The sequence below is a fragment of the Hirundo rustica genome, chromosome 7 (genome assembly GCF_015227805.2).
Source record: "Hirundo rustica isolate bHirRus1 chromosome 7, bHirRus1.pri.v3, whole genome shotgun sequence".
Lineage (NCBI taxonomy): Eukaryota > Metazoa > Chordata > Aves > Passeriformes > Hirundinidae > Hirundo > Hirundo rustica.
The window spans coordinates 16,846,522-16,873,804 of NC_053456.1; the positions used below are offsets into that span (position 1 = coordinate 16,846,522).

Consider the following 27,283-nt stretch of genomic DNA (forward strand, 5'->3'; position numbering starts at 1 on the left):
GAACCATCTGGTTTCTTTTTAGATACCCTGCCACTCTTTGTTGAAGGCTTGATTTGCCTGTGTTGTGGAAGCCTCTCTATATTTTCATACTGTGATTGAGACTCATTGGAAGAACATGACTTTTTATTTATTTACGCTGCTGTAAATTAGGACACTCACACACACACAAAATCATCTGCTTTGCACGTATATTGCTTTCTGTAGGCAAATCAACATTTTTTTAACTGGGAAAAAATCTGAATCCAAATTTGAACTCTGGTTTAGAGTTCTGAATGATAGGGCTTTTGTCTGATCTTTCAGGGTGGTTGTTTTTTTTTTTTTTTAAGTGATTTCCTTATAATGCATACATGGAGAAGTATGTATTACACTCCACATGGGTAATACTGTCTTTTCCCATCATCCCCAGACTTATGCTCTCCCCAATCAAGACTGAAAGCCAAATATTTGTTGGATGTTGGCTTGCACTACTCTAGTTCAGAAATTTTCCTTCTAAATGTACAGCTGAACAAGAGAATACATTTTAAAGACAAAAAATACTTTATGTGACCTCTTGTTTGTTCCATTTAAGAATACGCTGGTATTGTCTGAGAACTGTACCATTACCATTATTTAGTAAATTAAGTTGTATTTGCCAAAAAAAGAAAAAAAGAAGTGGCTATTTTTGCTTGCATGCTGGCTGTCTCTGTACATTTTGTTTACCTACCTTGTCACTAAAATGCTGGCTGATGTCATCTACACCATTCAGCACAGAAATTTTCACTTGCTTTCCCAGTTTGTGCCATGAAGCATGAAAAATAAAGTATCTGTGCAATGTTTGTTTTCAGGTAGATAATTTATGTGTATATATGTGTGTGTGTGTGTGTGTGATAGTGCTGCTGTAACTCTATTTTTTTATTTCCCCTTTCATTTCCTAGTGCTGAAACCAGAAAAGAGAAGAAAGCTGACTCAGGGAAAGGTGTTGACCGGGAGACTTGTCTATGACTTGCTCTTCAAGTAATTTTTTTACAAACAAATTAAAGGAGTGCCACAACCACTAGATATAAATGATTGACCTTGTAACTTTTGTCTTTCATCTCAAACTAGCACAGGTAATGTAGTGCAATACTTGTCTCATTCCACCTTGTCTACCTTGTCTAGTATCAATGTAAATGTCTGCAGTAGCCAATGCAAAAAATCTTTGTGTTCGTTGCTGATCTTGCCCATTATCGGTACTCGTATCAGAAATGTAAGAAGAAAATTTTCTTTCCAATTCAATTTTCCTGTTAATAGGTTTGTACTGTATTTTGCTACTTTTTCTGTGTGAGAATACTTAATAATCTTGATTCAAGATGAACTTGAAAACCCTTGTTCCATTTTTTTTTTTTTTAATCACCTAACTAGTAAATGATTTCAGAAGACCCAAACTGACAAGCAAACATTAAGAAGTTTATAAAATAACAACTGATCTGACCCTCTGAATAAAAGAACAAGGATAATCCTTTCCTACTTAATCTTTCCTTTTGAAGTCATGGATTACTTTTGCAATGTGAATTGCAGGGTCAGATTCCGTATTTGTGAAGTTTTCCTTGATTTAATACAGTGTATTTAATATTAAAATTTGTATGTAACTGGAACATAGTCCTATATATATATAAATATATATATATATAAAATTAATATATAAAACATTTTCTCACCTTAGCTAAACAACACCACCACATCCTTTGATGTGAAACATGGGTACAGTATTTCTTAAAATGCAATTTGTGATTACGGTATCTTGTATTGTATGAATGTTGCCATGGTAGGCTAAACAGATGCATTTTGTCATTAATCAATCCATTATTTTATAATAGGGAAAATTTTGTAGATACCCCACATGCAGTTTTATCACCTGCCCAATGACCTTCCTCTTTATTGCCTAAAATTCAGCCACATAAAGGGCGTATTTATATTGTCTTCTCTCCACTAACAACTGTAAACCTCTTAGTTTCAGAGATTGTGTATAATACTTAAATGGGTATCCTGCTGTTGTTTTGTTACAGCTCTTTATTATTCCATCAAGTACATATTGATTGAAAGATGGAAAACAACATTGCAAAGTAAAATGTGGCTTTAAGGCTATTATATTTTTCGTAATGGATTTTGTTACTGCCCGATCCTTCAAGTTGTTCTTTTGTGTAAAAGACTGCGAGATTAGGTGTTGAATGAATAGGGATGCGGAGCTAAAGTTTTATTGTGTTATTTGGAATTCACTGATTTTTAAATTTTTTAAGATAAATTTTTAAATTATTAAAATGAAAGCTAACTCTCAGTATTACGCTGTAACTTTGAATCCTAAAAATAAGAATTGTAGTCTTGCAATCTTCGTAAGAACTCATCCATTGGGCTCTAACATTCCCCAGCTTTCCCAACTACGCAAATTTTCTATACACCTCGTGAACAGGTTTTCCCATTCAGTACATTTAAAGTATTCCAAGGTTTTAGTGTATGTAAGTGTGTATGTTTTAATACTTCAGCCATAAATAATTGCATTTTGCTGCAAACTTAATAGGGTCACTGTTCTAAATTTACCTTAGCATTATTAAGGCCCATTAAAAGCCATTTTTATGGAGAAAAAAAAAATCTAATGGATATGAAGAAGGATTCACATCCAATTCAATGTTTGTATATGTAAATTTAGGAAAAAAAAAGCTGATGCATTAAGGTTAAATGCTTTGTTTTGTGTACTTGATGATAAATTGTAAGATTCCAATTGTTTTAAAGTTAGTATAGAAGCTCAATACTGGTTTGTCCTGAAAGCAGCCTGATGGTGTTTTAACATGTTGCTGACTTTGTTACAGATAATGTATACAATCAAAATGTATTAGCTTCACTTGACCAACTCTTAGAATATTAAGAAATCAGTGTATTCAATGGCATTCTGTATTTCTGTTCAGTATTTCAGAGTGGTTTTATTTTAAAACACTCTGGTTTTGCGTGAATTTAAGTGCTTTTCCAATGTTAATCTTAACATTCTGAAATTACACACAATATAAAGCAGATGTAGTGCTATATTTACTTCTAATTTCATATTCCTGGTCAAAATTACTCAATTTCTTGGATGTAATTTATTACAAAAGTTTATGTGTACATGTGAATAGACTATTGTGTTTTTCACAATTAAGATATGTTATGTGAAAATAAATATTTATCCTAACTAATTTTCAATTTTATTTTTTATACTGCAAAACCTAGAAGAGGTTTGCAGTATCATGCAGTATTTGAAATGTCTACCTGACCTGAATGTGCTTCAGAAATTAATGAGTGATAGAGCCCAGCATGGCTCCCTTTTCAAGTGGAATCTCACTGAAACATGCAAGGCTCCCTGGGTGGAGCAGGCGGTGATGTACTTGGTCTGACTCTAACATTAAGTGTGACACTGGGGACAGCTCAGAGCTCACTGTTCCAGGAAGAGAATGGGAATGAAGCTCCAATTTACCTCTCATGAGTTGGTCCTCCTTCCTCCTGAGAGAGATGATGTGGCCCAAGCAGGAGTAGCTGGATCTTTTTAGAGATCAATAGGTAAGGTCATACAATTTAAAATGTTACTGCTCTTCTCAGAACCCTAAATTTCTGCTACTGAAAAACTTCAGGCCATAAATTGCAGTACTACATACAGTTTTGGTTCCATCTTACTAAATCCCTTTGGAGCTTCTTTGCTTATTATTATTATTAAAAGACTAGAAGTTTCCTAGCCTAAGAATGGTGACACCTTAAGCTTCAGCTGCTTCCATTAGGACTTTACACAATGTGTATTGTACAAAAAAACTTAAACATCCATTTCACATAGGAAAAAAAAAACAGAGAAAAAAAGTTAATTGGTAGGTGTGTAACTAACTAGCATGTTGCAGTAATTCAGGCACAACTGATTTCTAGCTTTGGACATTAATGAAATGAGCTAGATATGTTCTGTGGCCTCAGTTTTAGTTATTCACCTGTCTTCACGCAGTTCAAGCAAGTTGTCAGTTCTGTGAGGCAGCTCAATCATCCTATTGCCTGCTTTATTTTCGGAGCTGAGGGAGTGCTACCAGAGTGAAAAATTAGACACTGAATTTATGTTAACTAGGACACTTACTACAGCAATAAAACTTTCTTTTGTTTTAAAAGTTGTATCATTGTCTATTAGCAGGATATCTTAGAAGCTGCTTTCCAGACAAGGAAAGATAATTAGCATTGCATTGTGTTATGCCTCACAGATAAGACAGTTAAAAGGGGATGATGTATTGAGAGTACAGAAGAGTTTCCCAGTGAGATGTTAGAATCATTAAGGTAGGTCAGATGCAAAGAATTGCATCTTAAATATGATTTAGACCATATAATTTCTAGTTTCACTTATTTTTTTTTAAATGTTCCTTTGATTATACTAATTCTTGCACTTACATAATGAGAGCCTGGTGAAAGTATTTTTTTGGATTACAGAAACACTATTTTTTGTCTTTATGACAGTGTGAGTGGTAACATTAAAATCAATCCTAACTCTTTTTCCTTGCATATGCATGCCATATCATAATGATAATCTTTTTTAATAATCTGTCTATATTGCTGGGATTTACCTTATACCGATTTAGGTTCCTTTGCCTTGAGTCAAAAGAATGAGAGATGTGATGATGTAACCTCTTGGAGATAACTGACAGCCTGTAAGCATGTAGAACTTTAACAGTGGTGCCAGTCTACATTAGAGCCACTACTGCCTTGAACCCAAGATGGTATTTGTAAAACCCAGTTCTAGTGTTTTGGAAAAATGCCAACAAACATAACTAAACCACCCATCTTATTTTGTGAGTCAAGGAATTGTGAGTTTTTGAAAACAAAACCTGATTTTCTATTTGAGGCTTTCTCATTTAAGGACAAGCTGCACAAAGTGTCTTAACATTCTTCCCCATGCTTTATCTGTCTGCATGAATACTTTTGCATTCACACCTAATGTCACTAATAACCCACAATACAGACATAATCAGATGCTGGCATGCAGTATCAAGAAGCTAAGTGTTAGATAATCATGTCACACTCAATTATATGATACCCTTACACAAAATCAGAAGCTTCACTGCAAATCATCCTCAAAATTAATGGGGATTTAAAAAAAAAATTCTAGTGTTCCTTTTCTGAAGCAACATTTTCAATGATATGGACTACACTTTTCATAAATTAACGTCTTTATTATTTTAAAGCAGCACAATTTTTAGTACAAGTGGATTGCATTTTTTTCTATGTGAAACTGAGAGAAATAATCCTCAGATTAGATGGAGAAGCCTACCTGGAGTGCTGTAAAGAAAGCAGACATTTACTGGTAGGCTTTAAAGAAAAGCAGTTTTGCTGAAGAGCATGTTCACAGGAGAGTGACAGTCCAGCCCTTGCTTCAAGTGACTTCTAGTTCACATTGTAATGTTTTATGTTTGAGTGTAAGAACCAGTTCCTATTCATCAGTACATGAGCAACTTCTAAATTAAAAAAAAATGTTGGTCTTGTTGAGTTTCCAGAGGTGATTTTTCAGTGCAGATTCCCAGAATAGCAGCTATTTTTACTATAAAATAAGCAAAAATCACAGTACTGCACGATAGCACACAATGAAATTCAGTGCCATTGGTTTGATTAAGTATCATTCAAAATCTTTGGTGAAAGCTGGTTATGTGCTTTCCTTGCAAGAGTTCTACAACTAATACAAGCGATTGCAGCGAACACACACTCACTTCAGGAACTGCAGTATAAAGTGTTTCATTCTGCATATAAAAACTGCAATATTGCTGATACCAATTCTAAAATAATACTTATCAAGCCTTACAATTTCTGCAAAAATGTTTCTTCATTATTTTTACAGAAATTGCCCCAAGGTTCATTTCATTTTTGATGGAAACATTATTATATTTTATTCTGCAAGTTATCGCCACGTGACATTTTTATCATTCATTACCCTGATATACAAACTGTATTGTTTCTCTTTTAGACTGAAATATCAAAAGGTAATTACTCAAGCAAAGTCTGCAACATCATTCTGGTGATGTAAAGACCTGATTAAACACAATCAATAAGAATGCAATAGTTGCTTGGCAACAGGAATCATAAAGGTTAGCATTTTATTGTGTACACCGGTATCCCAGGAGCTGACTTATCTCATCTTGATTTATTCTGGCTCAGAGCACATTATCTAGAGGGTTTTCTGGAGAAGTACCATCACTAACAAGTAAAATGCTGGTGCTAGTGCAGTGAGAAACACTGCTTTAGAAAGTGGCTCATATGGGTATAAATATGCTTATGTGCTTGACCGGAGATGGAATGGTCTTTGTCAGTGTACCACTGTGTGAAAGAGAAATACAGAGAATATTAGTTGTAGCTACATCTCAATGATATAAATCAAACATGACAGACATAAAAACCTGTGCAGCTATTTAAAATGATCCTAGCATGAGGCTTTCAGCATGGAGGCCAAGATGTGATGGGGTAGGAAGCTGTTACGACACTTTAGCCCCTTCTTTGCATGTGGGACATGCTCTGTTTTTATGCTGAAGGCATAAAAACAACATGTGGCTTCTCCCCATGGAGGGTAGAGTCAGCTGCACAGTTACAAGGGGTGCCTGACCTCTCCCTCAGTATGTCCTTCGAGTCTGGCTGAAGGAAAACCACGTGCTTTGCCCCCTTCTATACATCATTCCTTTTAGCACTGCTCCACAAGGGCTGAGAGAATGTAGGAAAGGAAGAGCTTGCAGAGAACTTCAGAGTTTAGTCAGAGAACTTCCATGCACAACATAATAACTCCTTGTCTTACAAGTTCAACAAACAGCAGCTGTGTTTCTGGACAGGGTATCTGGGATTTTGCTGAAGCAAACCCCCTATCCTTTGCTGAACCTATCCTTTTATCCTATCTGTAAGACAGGATAAAATTCATTGCACTTGGGTATATGCAAAGATTGGGACTGGCTGTTTGTCTGAGACCACAAAAAATTTAGGAAAATGAAAGATTAGGTAAAAACGGTCAACTATGAGCTGGCGTTGCTTTACAATTTTTCTTGTGCAGAAATAAAATATGCCCTTTTATGTTCACATTTCAGTTACTGAACATGAAATGCAACTATATAAACTTTCATTTAAGGAGGCAATGAATTACCTTACCACAGGGAACTTAATGTTATTATTCTCATTTGTATAACGATAAACAAAACAGAACCATACCATTGCCTGAAAATCCACTTCAGCATCAACAAGAGCTTTGGAAATCTGCGCTGCTTGCTGAAAGTGAACATTATCTGAAAAGTGGAAGAGGAAAAAGGTAAACAAAAACTGCTTCTGAAATACTCTGGGGGAAAATCAAAGCAATGAACACACTAGACTCCCCAGCACTGCCGACTGAAACACAGATTAGTTGCAAAAAGCAGTATTATTTTATTGACGCAAATGTAACAGCCTTGCCCCTTCATGCTTTTGTTTTGTCAGTAGTAGAATTGCAAACCTGTCTGTAATAGTAAAATGTCTAATTAACTGCAACTCACCATCTGCTGTTCCATGAATAAGGAGATATTCAACTTCCTTGAATTTTTCAGCTCTGGCCATTACGGTTGAACTCTGAAATTAAAGGAAAAAAAAAAAGAAAAAAGGTGCTACTTATTAGGATATGACTTGCTACCAACTGACTTTGATTCATGTTGACACCGTCTGGGGTCCTTCAGCTGAAACCAAGCACAGCCCTGCTTACACCCCTCTGCACTGCCAGGGGACGTGGTCACACGTCCAGGGCCTGGGGGCTCAGCACAAACCACTCCAACCCCCTGCAGTTGTTACCAAGGTTATGGCTGCAGAGGGTAGAGCTCCGCAGTGAGGGACACATCCAGTGCAGGGCCAGCACGCTGGTAGCCTGCAGCGCACCGTGCGCCATAGGTTTCCTGTGTGACTGCAGAGAAGGTTTTTTTTTTAAAAAAAAAAAAGTTGCCATGGCAACAGTGCACCCTGTGAGAGCAAGGAGTAGATCTTACAGAGGCTGCACACGCTATCTTCCCCACGACAAGGTTCACCGGCAGGTAAGGCACCAGAGCTAATACTGCCTCAGACGCCAGTAAAATTGGGTAACAAGAAGTTTAGAAAAATGTGCTCTCCAAATACGAAAGGGAAATGCCTGAACGAAAATCACTAGACCAACTCTCTAAATAGAAGTCACGCTACATTTTGGGAATGGAAACACGATACAGTGAGGAAAAGATGAAATAATTGGCAACTATAATTAATCAAGAAATTTAAAACATAGTAACAAGATATTCCCTAGAACATTGTAGCCCACCTGACTTGCTACTGTGACTAAAGAATGAAGACTGCAAGGACTGCAGATAAGATTTTTAATTTGGGCAAGGAAAGGGAATCGGATGGTGCTCTGCCATGAACAGGGAAAGAGGAACAACAGGGACAAGACAGTTTAGGCTTGATAAGACAACCAATCTGGCAAGGAAAAAAAATACTAAAAATTATGAACAAAAGAACTTAGTGATTTGCTTTTTTTCTTCCCCAGTTTGTACTAAGGCTATATCCTTGCACAAGGATTTGCATTTAGTACCCCAAAAAAGTCAAATACATTATACTGCCAAGACACAGAAGTGTTCTAATTTCCTTATGTCTCTTCTACACTTATGAATCTTTAAAGCAAGTACAAATATTCAATTCCTTTTGTCATGGCAGAATAGTGTACCAGAACCCTTCCATACATGAAATGAGTTCTTTGTACATATTTAAAATCTAAAAACCAAGTCCAGCAGAGAGGGCAAAAAATGCCCACCCTGCACTCTGTAACACTGCAGTTGCCCTCTTTTGATAGTCAAAGGCTGGAGAGCACCAGAAATCCAGTATATGGAACTCCATCAACAGTGGAAGCATGACACTTTCCATTTAGATGATTTGGTATCATGGAGTAAGAACATTTAGCTGTGAATGCCAAAAGATGGAGAGAGCACTTAGATGCTCTGAGGCGCGCTGGTAAACCAAGAACAAATGAGAAAGAAATGGTCTAGTTAAAGACAAAAAACCCTCAACAACAACAAAAATAGCCCCAAACCAACCAGTATTCTTTGAGTAAATAATTTTCCACATGTGCAGAGGGCAACTTGATAGATCACCTTGCTACACTTTCTTCCAGAAAACCAATGCTGTTTTAAGTAAACCTTTTGTGAGTGGAAGCTTGATTTAAGCTACACTTCTGAGAACTTGACTTGGCAAAAGCAGTTTTAGAAAGAGGATGTCATTAGTTTTCCTCTCCAGGCATAAAATAAAATATTTGTAAAAATACTTCAGAAAGAAGAAGCATCTGAGATACTTTCTCTGCTTTTTTTAATCACTGGTGATACTTCATGTGCTGTACTCACCTTCAACATGAAGAGTCCCTTCCCTAAAACATGCTTTAAGGACACACTACCTTTGTGTCCTTAAAGAAGGTTGCAAGACAGGGAGCACTATCAAGTTAGGCACAGTTAGATGACAAAGCAACAGCAGCTGAACAAGCCTTCAGTGGAGAGCAAAAAAATACAACTTTATTTACCATTTCAATTTTATAGTTCTACTGCTGGGACAAAGGCTCTGAAAAGGTAACGTGCACAAGTACTGAGAATTAGGCCCTGCTGAGTGTAACTGGCTTTGCTAAAGATCACACAGCAGTCAACATTTTATCAGCACTCCACAAACAAGTTAAGGTTTGGCTGAAACTGAAGGTCTCTCTCCCTTTAGCATATTCTCAGATAATAGAACAAATGTCAAATCAGTACAAGATGGCATATTTACAAAATTGTACCCTGTTTTGCATAACCTAATGATGCAGCAGTTCTTAAGGACTGAACATTTCAAATCTGCTAGAAAAAGATTGCCAAATCTATGACTGTTTCAAACACTTGCCAAAAGCATATCAAATTCAGAGTGAACTGCAAAATAATGTTCTTACAAGTTGAACAGTCTCTTTGGTATGCTTTACATGGCTACTGTGTCTGACCTCCAGAGCTCTGCCCCGATTCAGCCTCAAGTCTTTTGCATTGGGGATGTTTCTCTCAGGCCACCAGATTCTCTGCCACTCAGCCTAGGATTATAGCAGAGCACCACCCATGCTTGCTCCTCTCTTTTACAAAGCTCTAATTTTTAACAGTTTACAACTACCTTAAAAGACACTGAACATACCTAATTAGCCCACTTAGGAGTGTGAGTCCTCCCTCAGACTTGACTCCTGACAAACAATATTTGACATCTCAGACTCTCTTGCCTTCAATAAATGTAATGTCACAGTAATACAAAGGTAGGATGTGCCCCTCTTAGCACAACTAATTTCTTGAGTCTATATATTCAGTCATTAATAGTACTCTACACGTTACGACTGTGCCTAGCAGTGCTCATCTTCTCTAAGGAGGTGTGTATACCATCTCAATTCTTTTACATCAGGGTGCAGACTACAGTTTATGCAACTTTTCACTTTTCATGCCAGCTTTACAGCAATGCAGCAGGATAGAGAATATATGATGCAGCACACAAACCTGACAGCACAGAGTTAGCAGTGCAAGTTTTAACAGCTTCAGCTGTATGTACTAGCTTCCAGTACAGATTCTGCATTCACCTCAAAAACATTCATTTCAGCAATCAGCTCCCATCAGTGTCAAGGGGCCAGGAGGCTGGTTATTGGGACTGGGACATGGAACAAAGGGGCTGTAAGCCAGGAACATATTGGGCTGAAGTCAGTAGGGGTCTTCAGCAATAACAAAATCCCACAATGCTTTCACTGAGGCTACATGACAAACAACAAACTCACTTCTCAAGCTACCCCACCCTCCAGGTTAAAAGTAAAGTTCAAGTACTACATTATTTGGAGCTTTTAACACAAATGAGGATTTAAGTTGCATTTTCCTTTCTCTAGGAGCAGCAGCGAAGTGTGACAATCTGATTTAGGCAATTACTCCCCCTCCATCTAGCCACCATTCTCCCCAATTAGTCCTCTGAGTAACACATTTGAAACCTTTAGCTCTTTGGTACTGGCAGTTTCAACGTGGCCATTGCCAGCAATGGATACCATGCCAAGAAAATCCGACTCCTGGCTTGAAAGGATTAAACAGTCCTCTGTTGCCATCTGTGCCGTGAAGCTGGTGAGTGACTTTGTGCACCCAGAGCGTTAACATTCGTTCTGCACAGCGACAGTAACTTGTATTTACACTGCTACCTCGCAGACCTCCTACTCTTCCCACTGCCTTAAAGAAACACATTTGGAAAAAGGCAGGCAGGCTTCTGCAGGCTGCTGGTCAGTGCCTGCTGGGCCCAGTAGCTCGGTGGTTAGAAGAAGGAGACACAGTTACAGTACCAAGCTGTCCAATGACTACCATTGTCCCCAGTCTTGACCAGAACGTCTCATACAGCAGCTCATGACACTAGAGTACTGTAAATATATGTCAAACCACATGTTTCAGTACATATACGTATGTATCTCAATGTTTTATCCTACTTTTAAATCAATGCAACAACACCCACTCTTTTTTATACCCGTGACACTTTTTTAATGCACACAACCAGTGCTAAACTGTCTTCTACCCTGCTTACCAACCCAAACACAGAGAATGCTCTATCTCCTCCTCTAACATCCATGTTTGGTTCCAGTATCACCATGGCTGGACTCTTCTGTGAAACATTCCAACAACCAGGCCACAAAGTACCCCTCAGATTCCTCACAGTTCTCCCAGAGCTGCTGTATTTTCACCGAGGCCTGAAGTTTAACAAAACCTAACAGAAAGTTTGGCAGCTCTGCCCTATGCCCGGCAGACATAAGAAAGCCCTTGGGGCAACAAAAAAAGACCTGTGGCTTCAAAAAGCCCTTGAGGGAACAAAAATCATCTGGCACTTGGAAGAGCAAGTCAAACAATTCTTGCAATCATGCTGTAACAAGGATGAACAATCTACTTGCAATTTGCTTTCAGCAGGACACGTGGGAATTCCCTCACTTCTGTGCAAACACTGGTGACGTTAGGACAAACTTTGGGCACCCTGTGTTTATGGAGATCGGGTCAACGTTTCAGTCCTGACACTGCTGGCTCTCAGCTGGTCTGTGATTTGATTATGATCACAGTACAGAGAGATTTGCCTACCTGTCAAAGTGTTCTAGTATTGAGGAGAGTTTACTTTCCCTGGAAAAAGACTTGCAGTTTCCTAAAGCAGGGAAGTTCACACAATGCCCATTTCAAAAAAAAAAAAAAAAAAAAAAAAAAAAAAAAAAAATAAAAATTTACATTTCAGAAAGAATGGGAATACATTTGTTTTTGTGAAAAATGTTTAAGACAAAGCTTACTTAGCTCACTAACACATAAATTTTAAAACAAATTTGTTTCTTGGTGGTTAAAATAAAAGTTTTTGCAGCTTGTTTTACAGTCAACAAAGTAGTCAAATGGAACTGAATGTAAAAAATCCAACCCAAACCACCAACACACCAAACAAACAACCTCACACCATTCACCAAGAAGCAGCTGCCTTGTGCAAATCCAAACACATGAGACTACAGCCTCTAACAGCACAATGCAACAGTTCTAGCAACAAAGAAGAAACAAACTTATTTCTTCCCACAGGGAAAGAACGGAACTATTTAAATAACAATACAGCAGTTTAGAAATGAAACAACACACAAAAACCCCTGAAATAAAGTGATTTCTTTCTTACATTGTAGTTCTTCAGATTATCATCTGCTGTAGGAAGGCCCATGTATCGCTCTGTATATATTGAATCTGAAATTTAAAAAAATCCCCAAATTAGAATCTGCTACTTAATTTTCAGTCTGTCTACCATCAATTTTACCCACTGATACAAGAAGTAATAATGCATACTGGAAATCAGGTTTTCCACAATGAGGGGTGTAGGTAACCATCGTTATTCAGAATATTTAATCTTCTTGTTGCCATGGACACCTGAATGCTGAATATTAATACAGTACTTTGTGTCAGTGTTCCCTTATTGTTATTCTTTCAGTAATCCTGAAAAAATTACTGGCAATTTTGCAGTAAATAACTAGCATCTGAAAAAAAATCTTATTTATTTTATCAAAGTATTTACTACCAAAAAATCTATACTATGAAAATAGAGTAGTATATTAGGATTCATCTTGGCTGATAAAAAAATTGATTTTCCACATATTTTTTGCCATTTTAGCATTTGAAGATTTCCTGCTTTGTTTTAAGCCATACAAATTAATGCTTTGCTGCCATATTCTTGACTTCTCATCAGAGTTGTTGCACTAGAGGTTTTTTTATGCTGAATATGTATGTCTCCATAATCCTTCATTTAACTAGCTAAAAGTGGAATTCTAGAGATCTTAATAGTTAAAAAAAAAAAAAATTCTGTCATACGGTAATATTCATGTCCAAAATATTATGAATATGTTGCTATGTCCCCAACAGACTACTGCTCCTGCCTGGCAGTATGATCTGATCTGCTGAATTAGCTATTATACAGCCTCTGTGCTAGTTGCAGAATGATAAATTATGCCTCATTTAGCAGAGGTTTGCCAGGGAAAGCTTTCCCTTGAATGTTTTCGGACAAATAAAAGAAAAATGTTAAAATTTGTTCATATTGTACCAGAACCTTTTTACCCTTTACATTATTTTTTTAATCTGGGAGGAGGGCCCCTATAACTGTATTTTAGCCTGTTGCAACTACTTGAAACCTTATACTCTAAAGGCTTGAAGCATGTAGAGACTTGTCCACTTGATCAGGTTTTTATCACATCAAGCTATTCTCAAGATGAATTAGATTTATAAAATCCAAATTTTACATGCTAAAAAAACCCCTGACCAACTAAGGCAATTCAAATCCTACTCTGTTACTTTGAGAGAGTAAATTACAGTGCAAATTCAAAGTTAATAGTCACAGTTCATTCTTCTAAGTGAAGTTTCATTTTGAAGACACAACAGTTCAACTGCGATGCATTTCTGACACACAGTACTGGTTTCAAAGCACGCACAGACACCTTGCAGCAGTACTACCAATATTACAATGGCCTTAATTAACGGTTAAATAGATTACCTGAAGTTATCTATCTGAAATGGCCACAAGTTCATAAACACAGACCAAGTGGCATTTACATGGCACCTAGTAGATAATCAGAAGTTCTGCGCCACGAATCCACACTTTGCAGCGTGTGCACTAGAAGACATATGGGAATCCTTGTAACAAGGAAGCCCTCACATACCATAATATTGCCAGCGTGACACGGGGGCAACCGCTATTCCACACTTGAACACGCCGCTTCCAGAGCCAAGCACCATGGAGGTCACATATCCCCCATAAGACTGAGAAGAAAACATTGCTGTTATTTTAGTCGGAAGGGAAAGGATGGGGCCCATCTGCTACACAGCTCATCAGGCATTTATAGGCTCAGCGTTTTTCATATTAATGAACTCCATTCTGAATTTGGGTCAGATCTCAGCCAGCCTGCTCAGTCGGGGAAACAGGCACCAAACAGCGCATGGCAGCTGCGGCGCTGATGAATGAGAACTCGATGGGGAAAAAGGGCGCAAACGCTGCTGAACTGTGACTCAGCTGAGGATGACTGTGTTTGGTAGCACTGTAGGCAGCAGCAAAAGACAGGAAACAAGACACTGCTGAACCACTGTGTCCCTTCCTGTGCTGGGGGAGTGGGTGGAAGCAGAGCTCTGGCCCACAGTGTGTCTGATGAGTAGTTGCAACAGGGCATCCAAAAATTTACAGCTCCCTTGGAGCAGGCCTATGGTAGCTCGCTCCCTAACTCTCCTCCAAAGTGTCAGGAGCAAGACTGTGACTGGGGAGCGAAGGATCTGCTGAGCCTGTGGGAGGAACTGTGCAACAACACACTCCTTGCTACGCACAGAAAATTTACTCACAGTCTAGCCTGATACACAGATGAGTAAATATCTGACACACTTGAGCATCCAGGCAGCAAGATACCTAAACACTGTCACCGACCGCCCAAATGACTGCCCTCACAGGAGTTTGAATGGGTTACTTAGGAAAATGTGCCCACCCACACTCAAAAACAAGAGCTGTTTTTTGATCTCATTCCTGTCTTAAAACCAGACTACAGGCAAAGGGAATTGCATCTTATTTCAGAGTCCTTAAATGTTTGGTCCAAATTCAATTCCTAGGTCCTTCCAGTGAGATTAGCAAAGTAACGCATGCACTTAGTGATTAAACACTGCTTAATGCTTTACCTGGCCACAGTAAAGATATTACTGCTGAATCTATGGCAAACAAAATCCATGTACATAGTGACAGGCTAACAATGAGAGGCTGACAATCTAAAAACTCAGGAGATAAAAAAACCTGTTTGCCCACAGGTTCACTGCCCAGGATGCATAATCCCAACACAGCTCCAAAGAGGAATGCTCTTGTACTATTCATCCTGAGGGTCACAAGGACTTAAGATGGGATTGCATCAAATCATCAATTTCTGCAGAAAGACTTTTCCTTTCACTACAGTTAATACTATTACTCATGACTTCATATAACAGAGATGTTTACCCCCAGAAGAAAAGCTATTAAAGACACCATATTGCCATCAAGCAAGTTATTCATTGGTGCCTGTGACCTGCAGTGCCCAAATTTCAGTTAACAATTTAATTCAGCACTGGAATCAGTAACACTATGTACACACCTAGCTTTGCAACTGAGGGGGTATGTATATGCTATTAAACATTTCCATCTACTATGCCAGGTTTTAAAGATGCATCAAGTTAGAGAAATCTGACCTCTTGTTGCAAATAACCACGATAACCAACCCACACAGCTGTAATTTCACATCTTTTTAAGATCAGCCATCCACCTTTAGAAATACTGTAGATACTTGGCCTTTTTTTTTAGTATAGGCTCATACTGTACACAGGAACATAGCAGCATCTGTTTAAATTGCTTTTAATCCCTCTAGCAGTCCTAATTTCTCTAACAAATGTTCCTGAATGATTGCAAAAGGTGATGATGAACTTCATCAATTTAAGTACTGGATTGTGCTGTGACTCCCCCAGAGGTGCCTCACATGAAGCACTACAGGATCTCACACACATGGCAGCATGACAAACAGTTTTTAAAATTGAATAGTATTCCCGCCAAAATTATTTCAGTACTTACCCAACCCCAAATAGCTATTCTGTCTTTATCAACATAGCTCATTTCAGAAAATTTTCTGAAAGCAAACAGAATAATTAAACACTTAACAGACTGAAATATCTGCCATTCTACAGATGCACCTACTTCCTATCAAGTCTGCCTCTTTCTATTGTACAAATAAGCATTTCCCACTTCATCACAGCGACTGCATATGAAAACAAGCAATAATTCAGGCACATGTGTCCTTAGGAAATTTAGAAAAACATCTGTGCATATGACACTCAGAAAGCCCTCAATCCACATTCACTGACGTTAGTACTGTATCAGGTTAGATTTCACTACCTGCCTTGTCTTTTTTTTAAAGATGCACAAAAATCAAATTGCAGCAGTAAGGAACAGACCAACACATGTAAATACAGTCATCATTAAAACAACAAAAACAACAACAACAAACAAAGAAGGTCATGAAATTCTATTTGTTTAAACTCCGTAACATTTTAAAATGCCACATAGAAAACCCTGTAAGATCACTTCATTGCAATTCTGAGAAATCCATACTGGGATCGTTTGTTTTAGTGAGGTTCTACAAGCATAAACCAAGTGACAAACATGAACTGACAAACATTTAAAAGCTGAGTATTTATCAAAATTCTGTGACAATGGAAACTCTCAAAAAGCTTGAAGTAGAACTTCCATCTCTAAGTTCCTTGGTAGCATGGTCTTCTAATAATATGACATATACCATCTCTATAAAATCATTGCCACTAAATCAGATAATATGGTTAATTGGAATTACAGCATTAACTCTCCTCTCTTTTTAAGCATAAAATGATGGTTGGCCTATAAATGACATACTTGAGTGTAAAAAACGAAGCAGAATGGAGTTATTTTTTGCCAATAGTTTCAAGATGACGATTTGAAACCTTCACCTCTTCCCCCTCTACACAATAAACATGTAAAAGAAGGAGCAGGTGTTGACCTTTCCCTGTAGCTCACCTGGCTGCCTCTATCTGATCTTCCACTTCGTATGTTCCCAGCCTTCGGTTTATTGCGTGCATGATTTTGTCCCCTTGGTAGCCGCTGCCCCTGCCGTCGAAGCTGGCCACGATGATCCGCTCCGTGCTCGCCAGGTAAGTCGCCCAGCTGATCCGGAAGACTTGGTCTACTTTCTGACTACAAGGTCCTGCATACCTAGGGGAAAAATGTCACAAAATTCAGGCGTTTACTAATTTGAAACGTAATTATTGCTGACAATTTTGGCCTCTAAAACAGGATAAACTTTCAAATTAAACTGGGGAAACAAGAAAAGCATCACTGACTGACTCCAAGGTGCCACTAAAAGCAATATGCTTTTTTAAAACTTCAGCTGTTAATCAAGAAAGCAGACTGGATTTTTTTTTTTTTTTTTCCCCTAATTTTACTCCTTTCTGCTCTAATAAGAAACCTTCATTATTTTGACTTTAGGCAGCTTACCAGAAATCCAAGCCAAGTTTTCTTTTGTTTTGGCATATCTAGTCACCTGAGTTTCAAAGTGATGTTCTCTAACTATTTCTGTTCCATTCACCCATGATTTATTCGGTTTAAGTATGAAATAAATAGCCTTCAACTGGAAAAATGAAAAATACCATTTTCTGCATTTTCAGTGTCTTGTCAGTCTGAACTATTTTTTATGCGGGATGAGAAAAGAAGCAAAACTGTAATTTTAACTTTTTACTTTAAAGTATTTCAGAAGCACTTGATCACTATGAAATCATGCACTGAGTGCCTTGATGGTAAAATTCTGTGCAGTGCACTTCTCCAGCCACTGTTCAACAGAGTAAGAAATAGAAGAATGGCTCCTATGGCTCTATAGCCCACTTTTATCAGTTTTAAAAGCACAAAAAAAACCTACTGGGAATTTAATTCAAGCTATGCGTCCCTATACTTCCAAACTAACTTCTGATATTGAGATCACTGTGAACCAGAGGTGATCCTGACAAAGGCCCAGGCAAGTCAATAAAAATAGTATCATAACCAAAACAAGTCAAAGAAGCCAAGAGCACACTGGCTGCTCATTAAAATGTTCAACAGGCACACCAAAAAGTGCTACCAAATTGCTTTATATAAAGATGTATCTAACAACTAACAGCCAGTTTCCTTACAGAGTCACCTTTTCGTAAAAAAAAAAAAAAAGGAATAACTTAACATTTTTATATTAATGCATAGCTAAAATTTGGTAATTCAAAATTAGAAGAAAAAATACCAGGATGAACAGAAGTGCCTGAGGAAGACCAGACTGGTCAGCACATGCTCATGGTCCTGTATTTATGAAAAAAACCACAGCAAATGCAATCCTGACCACAGGATGACGTTTGTCAACACTGACTGACAGTGAAATATCAGAGAAAAAATGCAATGTCACACACAATACTTCAGCTTTAGTATACAAGGCTTATTCAAGGTTTTGTTCTGGAATGTGATTTCATCAAAGATTACTCCTAAAGAACATCACGAACAGAGGAGGAGGAAAACCAACACGAACATCCTGGCTGTTAAATCCCTTAGGATGTATCTGCCTCAGTGCCACTGCCAGAGCATGTGCTCATTAAGCATTACATCATCTTAGGATGATGGAATCCACCATGAACTGGGTTAAACCCCTATTTTTCATTCCATCTTAAAACTACTTCAAGAAGTAATTAGAAAACATGCCAATTTTGTGTTTCCCTATTAAGAACATTTGAAGTAGATGAAAGTGATTATTAACACAACACTGCCATGTGATTGAAAACTTACACATCAAGGAGCAGAGGGTACTTCTTTGATGAATCAAAATGGGGAGGCAGAATCATCTGATACCACAGCTCTAAAAGTGAAAAGAGTTTGACTTAGGTCAGCTCTCCAGCGAAATTATTTGCCATGCATTACAATTCATACAAGAGCACATTTGAGCCACCCCTAAAAATTAAAGAGCAGTTTCATCTGAACTTCCTAAGATATACATGTAGAAGTTCCTAACTAATCTAGTAATTTTTAAAAAAATGTTTTACCATTAAATTAGCAGAAAGTAATAAAATCTGGGGACTCAACATGCCATCTCATGACATTATTTCTAAGCTTACATGTGCAACTCGTTATGTCCCTACAGTGGTAAATCTAACACAGGCTCAAAAATAAAATTTCTTTCCCAGCAGAGGAAAGAAATTCTATATTATTTTGAACCTGCCAGATAGACTTTGCTTGACAGTTTGTAAAGCATCCCAGAAACATATCAAAGTATCTATTATTTTTGAAGCAATATTGATTTCAGTTCCATTCATGTTATTCGTCCCACCCAAGTTGGCTGTGAGCTGAACATTTTAAAGGCACACCCTGTTAGTTTTGCAAACTCAATTCTCAATTGTTTCAGTTTTGCAAACTGAAAACTCAATAGTTCACTCATGAATTTTAAGAGAACTGATGCTGCAATGCTGATGGACTGCACTGCAGTGATAGAGTCTTACAGAAATTTGCCCAGACATAAACATGCAAGGCATCAGAACACTGAAACATAAACCATCTAAACTGAACACATTAAAATACTAATTTTAACTTTTGCATATTCTATAGTCACAGGGGTGGATTTCTTCTCTAATAACCTACATGGATTTGAGAGCAGACTTGAAACCTTAAGTAGGACTACATAAATGGATTTGCTTCTCCTATTTTTGATATTAAAAATAGATTCCCCTTACCCAAAAGCTTTTACCCTGAAGACATGAAGTAGTAAGAACAAAGAGGAATAAAAAAATATGAATATACAACTGATAGCATGAAGAACATCTTTAAATCTCCATCTTGCCTGGAAGATTTCATCTTTAGCCCTAGTAAAAACGTGACAGAAATAAAAGACAGAAAACACAAAGACAAAGAGAGTTATTATATAAATAAATAACAGTGAAAGAAGGGAGGCATCAAAAAGGACAGTTAGCAATGACTGACCTAACTTAATACAGTCTGTAAAATGGAATTCGATCAAGAATATCTGCTCATTTTATCAGGAGGAAGAAGTTTGTCATGAAGAGAAAAGCTAGTAGCAAAGGCTGGAGCAAGAACAGTTTAGACAAGTACCAGGCCTCCCACTGCTGGGCTCTCTGATGCTGCTCAGCCTAAGAGCATAAGAACATTTCTCTGCCCAAATTCTGAGGGGCACCACTCACAAAGCATTAACAGTTCATTTTCTAGCATTTTGTTCTGGTCTCTATCGAAGTTTATGCAGTCTTGGAGCGTGACTCTGCTTTCAAGAATGACTATTCAAGCCAAATCTATTCAATCCCCCACACAAAGTCAAAGTTGATAGTGTTGAAATGTTGCTTAAATGTTTTCTTAAGCTTTTTCATTTAGACTGTGTCTGCTTTTTCGTAGTAACCGGACTTCTCCACTTTCCCAACCTCCTAACACAAACCAAGGGGACTTGCACCTGTCCTACTTGAAAGACGTACTTGAATTTATAATGTAATTTAAATTCAACAATGTTAAAGAGCTTTGAGTTTGTGCCTGAACCTAATTTTTCTTATTTATTTAATGTTAGAGACTTCTGGTTTCCAGTTTATTATAAAGGAAAAAGAAGTTAAGCCACTGTATCATGAAAATGTGAAGTTATCACACTATGGAAAAAGCCCATTTTAGATATGAACATTCTGGGATTTCAGAAAGTAACTGAGAATATTTGGAAATGTGCAAAAAAAAAAAAAAATAATCATCTTGCCTCTAAGTTCTGAATAACTGCAAAAACTCCTATTAGACCCATCTGTCCTGTCATGCTCCTCAGCAGACCTTGAATCACTTGGTGAAAAGGAGGGGGGTGGGAGGGGAAAGGTAAAAGATGTTTTTGAACTTACTGTATCCACCTATACTAAGGACGTCAAATTTTTTTGAAGGCATCTGAATATCTTTCAGTGAGTTTTCCAGTTCAGTGTTATTTTCCAAGTATCTGAGGACTAAATAACAGAGTAAGTAAGATTCCAAGACTAAACATGTATTTTTTCAAATTCACAGTTCTTTAATTATAAACCACTTTAAATATTAAACCCACATGATGTCAACTTACATTGCAGTTTTAGTTTACTGCAGTTTTTGTTTTTCCTCTCAGATTCAATGTTTACAATATAGTTTTCCTTCAGTTCTTTTTTCCTTGTTTTTCATCAAAATACTATTTCAAAGAAACTGAACAACTATCCAGTAAATAAGTCATACACCACTTACTGTTTTCTAGCCCAATGTAAAATAATGCTAAATAAACTCTGAATAAACATATGTCAAGCTATATAATTTATTCTTCTGGTACTTATTTGAAATTAAATTTACCCTTTATAACTGACATTCTTATTATTACACTATGCAATGAGAACAAAATCAGAATAAATTTAAAGTGCAAATTTTCTGGCTCAACATAAATTAAAGACAATCCCATACCTTCATCATCAGTGCTTCTGTGCAGAGTAGATATGGGCAGGCCAGGACCTGTTAACAGGGCACACGTTTGCATGCTGGCTTGAAACACAACCCTCGTAAAGTAATTGGAAACAGGTGAATCATATAAGCTCAGAACTTGGATTCCCTCCAGTCTGCTCAAGCTAAATTTTAGGTTAGCAGGGCCCAAATTCAAGCCTCAGGATCCCACAAAATATTCAGACTGTCCCAGAGATGAACCATGTGACTGTGAGGCACTGAAGAATGGAATTTCCATTCTTTAGCAAAGCCTGCTTTGGTTGTGCACAATGGTCTGGCCATCAGGAAGCCTTGTCACAAGGACCACAGCAGTTGTCTTCAACCATTTTTACAATCTGAAAGAAAATTCCCTGTCTGCTGTCTATCTTTCCAGCCCATGGATTAAGGAAGATCTTGGCATACTAAAAAAATAGCATACATGTCAATTTAAAGTAAGTTGGAGATGATTTTATTTTCCCCCTGCTTTGATTAATTGAACCCTTGTACTACCTAGCTGGAGCACTCATGGTCAGAGACAGACTGCAGTCCTGCTGCTTACCTTATGTTTACATTACTCGGACGTTTTTCTTGACCAGCGCTATCTTAATTTTATTCTCATATACAAAGCACTGCTCTTTACCCAGTCTGCTGCTTGTCACACTTTCAGAGCCTCCAAATTCCTTCTGCAGGCAGAGCTTCCCATGCATCTCTCGAGGAGATGCACAGTGGACAGGAGTGTTTTGCAGCTCTTTCAGGTCCACTGACAGATTGAACTAACAAGTTTTATCCTAGTAATTTTTGTCAAGGTACTTTTGAGCCTAGGAGGCAATATGTTTTTCCACTGCCAATACATTTATCCAATGTTATCAACACATATCATTGTTACACAGTACATATCAAGATCCTGACGAAGTGAACTTCACCACCCAGCTAATCAGTGAGTCATGTTTATGTCAATTAATTCAGGATATACTCACCGAGACAATTCAGCTGATAATACTGTGTGTCTTTGCTGAAGGACACAGAATAATACTGGCATCTTTCTTGATCCAGATTACAGCTAACACATTTAGTAAATTTTGGACTGCTTTCCAAGAGCACTCTGCAAAGTAAATGAGCTTCATCTCAGAGATAATTTTTTAAGCTATGCTAAACCAATATATGCTTTTTAAATAAGACGGCCGAATGAAAAATGTTAAAATTTGGAAGTGACAGAAACTTATTCAAAAACTAGAGAAAACAGACTTTTGAATACTGAAATTATAGTAATAAGAAAAAAGCATGATGGTTATTTTTAGATCTTTTTTTTTTTGCTTGAGGATTGGTTAATTCTCCTCGTGACTTCCCTTTATTTAACTGAATTTATAGAAAAATATTTCCATTATTTTTGCAGTTTATATTCTTACACTGATTTTCAATAAATATCCTAAAGAAGATCCCATATTAGGCTGAACATCCAAATCTTTACGTTTTCAATGCTTTTTCTTAAAGTTTCTCTTTTCCATTAAAACGATTCTACTCATACTGCAGAAAAAGGAATTTCTTACTTATAAAGATTTCTTCCTCCTGGCATTTCATGATTTTCATTACTGATGTAGTATCTACAAAAGCAAAGCATACTGGTTTTAGTAAAATATTTACAGTATAATACTTAAAAAATTTATCTGACATGTTTAAATCAGATTTTTAATAAGTTAAATGACACCTTCTCCCTGTTCTCTCTCCATGCTTGCTTAGACCCTTGTTACCAGCCCTTATGATAGGAAGAGGTACCTTATTTACAGATACTTACAAAAATTTATTGGTTACAGCTTCTATGCTGATTACTTCCCATTTTCCTGAAGTAATAGCTATGGGAGCCTGGAGCAGGGGAAAAGGCAAGGCAGAAAGTAGAACATGAAATCCTTGATCACCAGGAGAAACACAAGCCACCAGTGGCTGTCCTAGACAATATTCCTCACCTGTGAGCCATTTATGTAATGGATGTGCTTGTAACCTGCTGCGTCGCTGAAGACTTTGTAGTAGGAAGCATTGTCGGGTGCAAAGTGAGGGACAGATGGCTGAAACTTGAACATAAGAGAGATGTCTATTACAGCAAAAAAACAAAACTCCAGATCCAAAGCGATAAATTTAGGTTTTAATATCTCTAACCAGGAGTATCAATGCTTGCAACAAGGCATCAATGAACGTACTGCAAACATTTTTGCTTTCTGACTTAGGCAGAATCTGTAGCCATCACTCTTAAAATACACACATTTGAAATATTTTCCTGCTCCTTAAGCAGCAGATTTTCCTGAGCTTTAGTCCCAGCAGTGATCCATCCACTCCCCCCACCATCCCCCCCAAAGAATGTGAAGTACTTTCGGTGGTCTTAGTTTTCCACAATTTTAGGAAACAATATGTGCATCTACTTGCAAACACATTGTTTTATTCTGTCCAATGCAGCTCTAACCTATAAAAATGTAAACTTTGCAAATTCATGATTTTCTTGGGTTTCCCATTTTAAAACACGTATTTGTGAACAAATTCTTTGAGCTCAATTTCTTTTTTAGCTTAACAGTGAAAAATGTCCTGTTCTATTCAGAAAAACACAAGCTGCTTTCCAAGAGGAAATTTTGCTAGTAAGTAGGTGATTACAGAATGACAGAGAACTCAAAGTGGAATAATACTTTCATGAAGGAATTATCCATTTATCAACTGAGATTGACAGAAATGAATCAATTTCTTTGACTGCCATTTGAATATGCTACATGTGGTAGGAAAAAGGGAGAACTGAAATTGAGCTGAATGAAATAAAACTTATTTCTGTGATAAATGCCCAAAGGATCTAAATGCTAATTAGGCAACTGACACAATATAAGCACCTCGGAGATGTTATACCCATCTTGAAATGGTGAAACAAAGCTGAAGTAATTTGCCTCCGGTCATTCAGAAAGCAGTGACAGAAATGAAGTCTTTCTAACCATGTGCTCCAAATAACCTCTCCTTGCTCCCAAGCAGTATTTTTGCAAAAAGTAACCTGGCAAATATTTTGCTAGTTTTTCCCTTATTTTTCAAAGTGTGACTTTCCTTTAACTCAACGGGCAAGTTCTATCAGCTGATGACCTGGAAACCTTATACAGCAATGCAAGCTTTTCTGAGAAATCTTCGTTTAAACATAATTTCATCTCTATTTAAAAAAAAAAAAACAAAAAACAACATAAAAACAAAAAACCAAACCCACCAACAAAAAAAACCTAAAAGGCCCTCCCCCCAAACTCATAAAAAACATTATAAATACAAAGAGAGGACTATATGTCTGTATTCTACTCACATAGGAAATTTACTTCAATTTGTCTATACATATGTATGAGCACATACACATCTTGCAAATATATAAAAATATTCCTTATCAGTCAAATATCATTTTATCACTCCTAAGAAGGTGAAAAAATAAAAGGAATAAATATACCTATCCTATCCCCTCTTTAATTCTCTCTACTCTCTATTTATTTCTCAAATCCAAGAATTGTACAGTGAGATTATCATTTCCTCCAACAGCTCCTAAGAAGTGGGTTGTCTCTTTAAAAGAAACAAAAAACCAACAACCTAGTTTAGTGGCACAGACTTGCATTTTGCCCTCTCATTTTGCACAACTGTTTACAAAGTCTGCAGCTTGATCATCACATTGTCTAATTGTGAAGCCTTTGCTGCAGAGAAGCAAAATGTGTCAGCGTTAAGGCCTTCCTTTCCATATCAAATTTGACAGCAGGTGGGTTGATCTCTCATCTTCATACTGCGGATGATTTCATCCCTGCTGTTGCCTCCCTCTTTGCATTTCTTTAAACTTTCATTTTTGACTTCAAAAGTGAATTAGTGACTAAAGCATAATCAGTGTGTGGAAAATGCGGGAGTGGAAAGTGTACTCTGTGTTCTCATCAAAAGCTCTGAAACTCATTTCTCCCTCCAAATCTGAACTTTTGCATCTCTGCTTCACTTCCCCCAGATCTTCTGTGTAGTTCATTAGGTGCCTACTCTCTACCATGTACAAAAGGACTGAGAGGCAGCTTGGAAAGCATCATCCAGACAGTAGCTGCTGGTTTGGCAGAAGAGCATGAGAATTTTTATCTGGCCAGTTACATGCATCTTGTCCCCACAACTCTTCAGTGGATATTTCATGTGAGCAAGAAATAGATAAAAAAGTAGCCCCAATTAAAACCTCGCATCCTTTGTTGCAACCTGATACACTAAAAATTACTTTTGTCCCCTATGCCTTTATTCCAATAGGACTCAAAGGTTACAGAAAACACTTCATAATACATTTTATTCCCTAGGTATTTTTTGAGGTAGCAGGAAGACTAGAAAGCAGGTAAACCAGCATAGCTTGCAACATCCCAGAAAGAATGGAATTCTGAATCTGGGCTCCTGCATTTCCTCCCTACCTACTGCTACAAAAGAAGCAGGTCAGAAGTAGAAAGGAGTCTGGAAAGGGCATTATGCTTTTGGTAAGCTGAACATAAAATCACAGAATTGTAGAATGATGTGGGTTGGAAGTGCCCTTTGAAGTTCATCTCGTTCCAACCCCCCTGCCAACCTTCTACTAGACCAGGGTGCTCAAAGCCCCCTCCAACCTGGTCTAGAACACTCACAGGCATGGGGCAGCCACAGCTTCTCTGGGAAACCTCTTCCAGTACCTCACCACCCTCACAGTGAAGAATTTCTTCCTAACACTTAATCTGAACCTACTTTCTCAATTTAAAGCCATTACCTCTTGTCCTGTCAACAAGATGCACAGGTCACAGAGAGCATGATTAGAGCTCCAGCCATACTGCCAGCCCAGCCTGGGAGTTCAGAACCCATTACCCACAAAAAAGTAAAGCTTAACCCCAGCCGTGCAGTGACATTTGACTGTACATTTTTCCTGTACATGTAAAACATAGCAAGTGGGAATACTGGACCCGCACACAAGAGGCACTGCAAAATGCAACAGGCTCATATAAAATTTTCACAATCATCAGAATTTTGCATGTAGCAGTTTTAGAAACTGAACACTCACTCTGCCAATCCAGCCAGTTGTACTTTCTTCAGTAAGTTGTTTTTCCTAAGAACGAGAAAAACAAACAATCCCACAACAATTATGGTTATTTTGCATCAGTCTTTATTTCTACAAAGATAAACACACAGATATACTCTACTCCTTTCTAGTTTAATTTACCACTGCAACTCTCCCACCTAATTTTTCTTACCTTTGGACATGACCAAGAAGCATTTTCAAAGTCACAGACTGTAAGGACTGAAAAATTCTGAATTCTTCTGAGCCACTGCAGACAAATCCTTTCATCTGTCACCCATGTTACAACACTCAAATAATGATCACTGAAAACAGCAACAACATAAGATATTTAAATCCTCTCTATAATAGCATACCATACAATCGCATTCAGCAATTCACGGAATGAGATTCATCTGGCTATTTTCATTTCAATCCACTCTTCAACAATAAACAATGATGCAAATGTAATTGAGCCATCTTTTCATCAATTGCTGTGCTGCTAGTAGATGCCATGATTATTTTCAGAGATACAATAAAGAATTAGATGGCTGATGAACCCACTTCTAGAAAGACTGCAATTAAATTTTAGCAGCTATTCTCTAATGCATAAAATAATAGCTACTCCAGGCTGTTCTTGTACTGTGTGCATCTAAAGTAGAGGAAATTCTTCTGAATATTAAGTTGTATATGCCTTAGATTAAGGAATTTTATCCTTAGCTGCTT

The 27,283-nt window shown here is 37.5% G+C and overlaps 2 protein-coding genes across 6 annotated transcripts in view; one reads left to right on the forward strand and one right to left on the reverse strand.

Moving 5' to 3' along the window:
* The window catches only part of SLC4A10 (solute carrier family 4 member 10), a 149,825-nt gene extending 146,643 nt beyond the window's left edge, over positions 1 to 3,182 (forward strand). For all 5 annotated transcript variants that reach the window (XM_040069219.2, XM_040069217.2, XM_040069218.2 and 2 more), the window contains one exon: positions 915 to 3,182. In XM_040069219.2, coding sequence (XP_039925153.1) covers positions 915 to 981 — 67 coding nt within the window. In that variant the 3' untranslated portion in view covers positions 982 to 3,182. The remainder of the gene's footprint in view (positions 1 to 914) is intronic.
* A 1,998-nt stretch (positions 3,183 to 5,180) lies between these two features.
* DPP4 (dipeptidyl peptidase 4) overlaps positions 5,181 to 27,283 on the reverse strand; it is a gene marked incomplete at its 5' end in the record, with an annotated part of 40,179 nt that continues 18,076 nt past the window's right edge. The window contains 16 exons of the mRNA XM_040069543.1: positions 5,181 to 6,315; positions 7,189 to 7,262; positions 7,506 to 7,578; positions 12,667 to 12,731; positions 14,192 to 14,291; positions 16,102 to 16,156; positions 17,077 to 17,271; positions 18,856 to 18,925; positions 20,940 to 21,038; positions 21,514 to 21,561; positions 22,506 to 22,630; positions 23,076 to 23,129; positions 23,321 to 23,388; positions 23,490 to 23,594; positions 26,564 to 26,608; positions 26,754 to 26,883. Of these exons, the coding sequence (XP_039925477.1) occupies positions 6,217 to 6,315; positions 7,189 to 7,262; positions 7,506 to 7,578; positions 12,667 to 12,731; positions 14,192 to 14,291; positions 16,102 to 16,156; positions 17,077 to 17,271; positions 18,856 to 18,925; positions 20,940 to 21,038; positions 21,514 to 21,561; positions 22,506 to 22,630; positions 23,076 to 23,129; positions 23,321 to 23,388; positions 23,490 to 23,594; positions 26,564 to 26,608; positions 26,754 to 26,883 (1,405 nt within the window). The remainder of the gene's footprint in view (positions 6,316 to 7,188; positions 7,263 to 7,505; positions 7,579 to 12,666; positions 12,732 to 14,191; positions 14,292 to 16,101; positions 16,157 to 17,076; positions 17,272 to 18,855; positions 18,926 to 20,939; positions 21,039 to 21,513; positions 21,562 to 22,505; positions 22,631 to 23,075; positions 23,130 to 23,320; positions 23,389 to 23,489; positions 23,595 to 26,563; positions 26,609 to 26,753; positions 26,884 to 27,283) is intronic.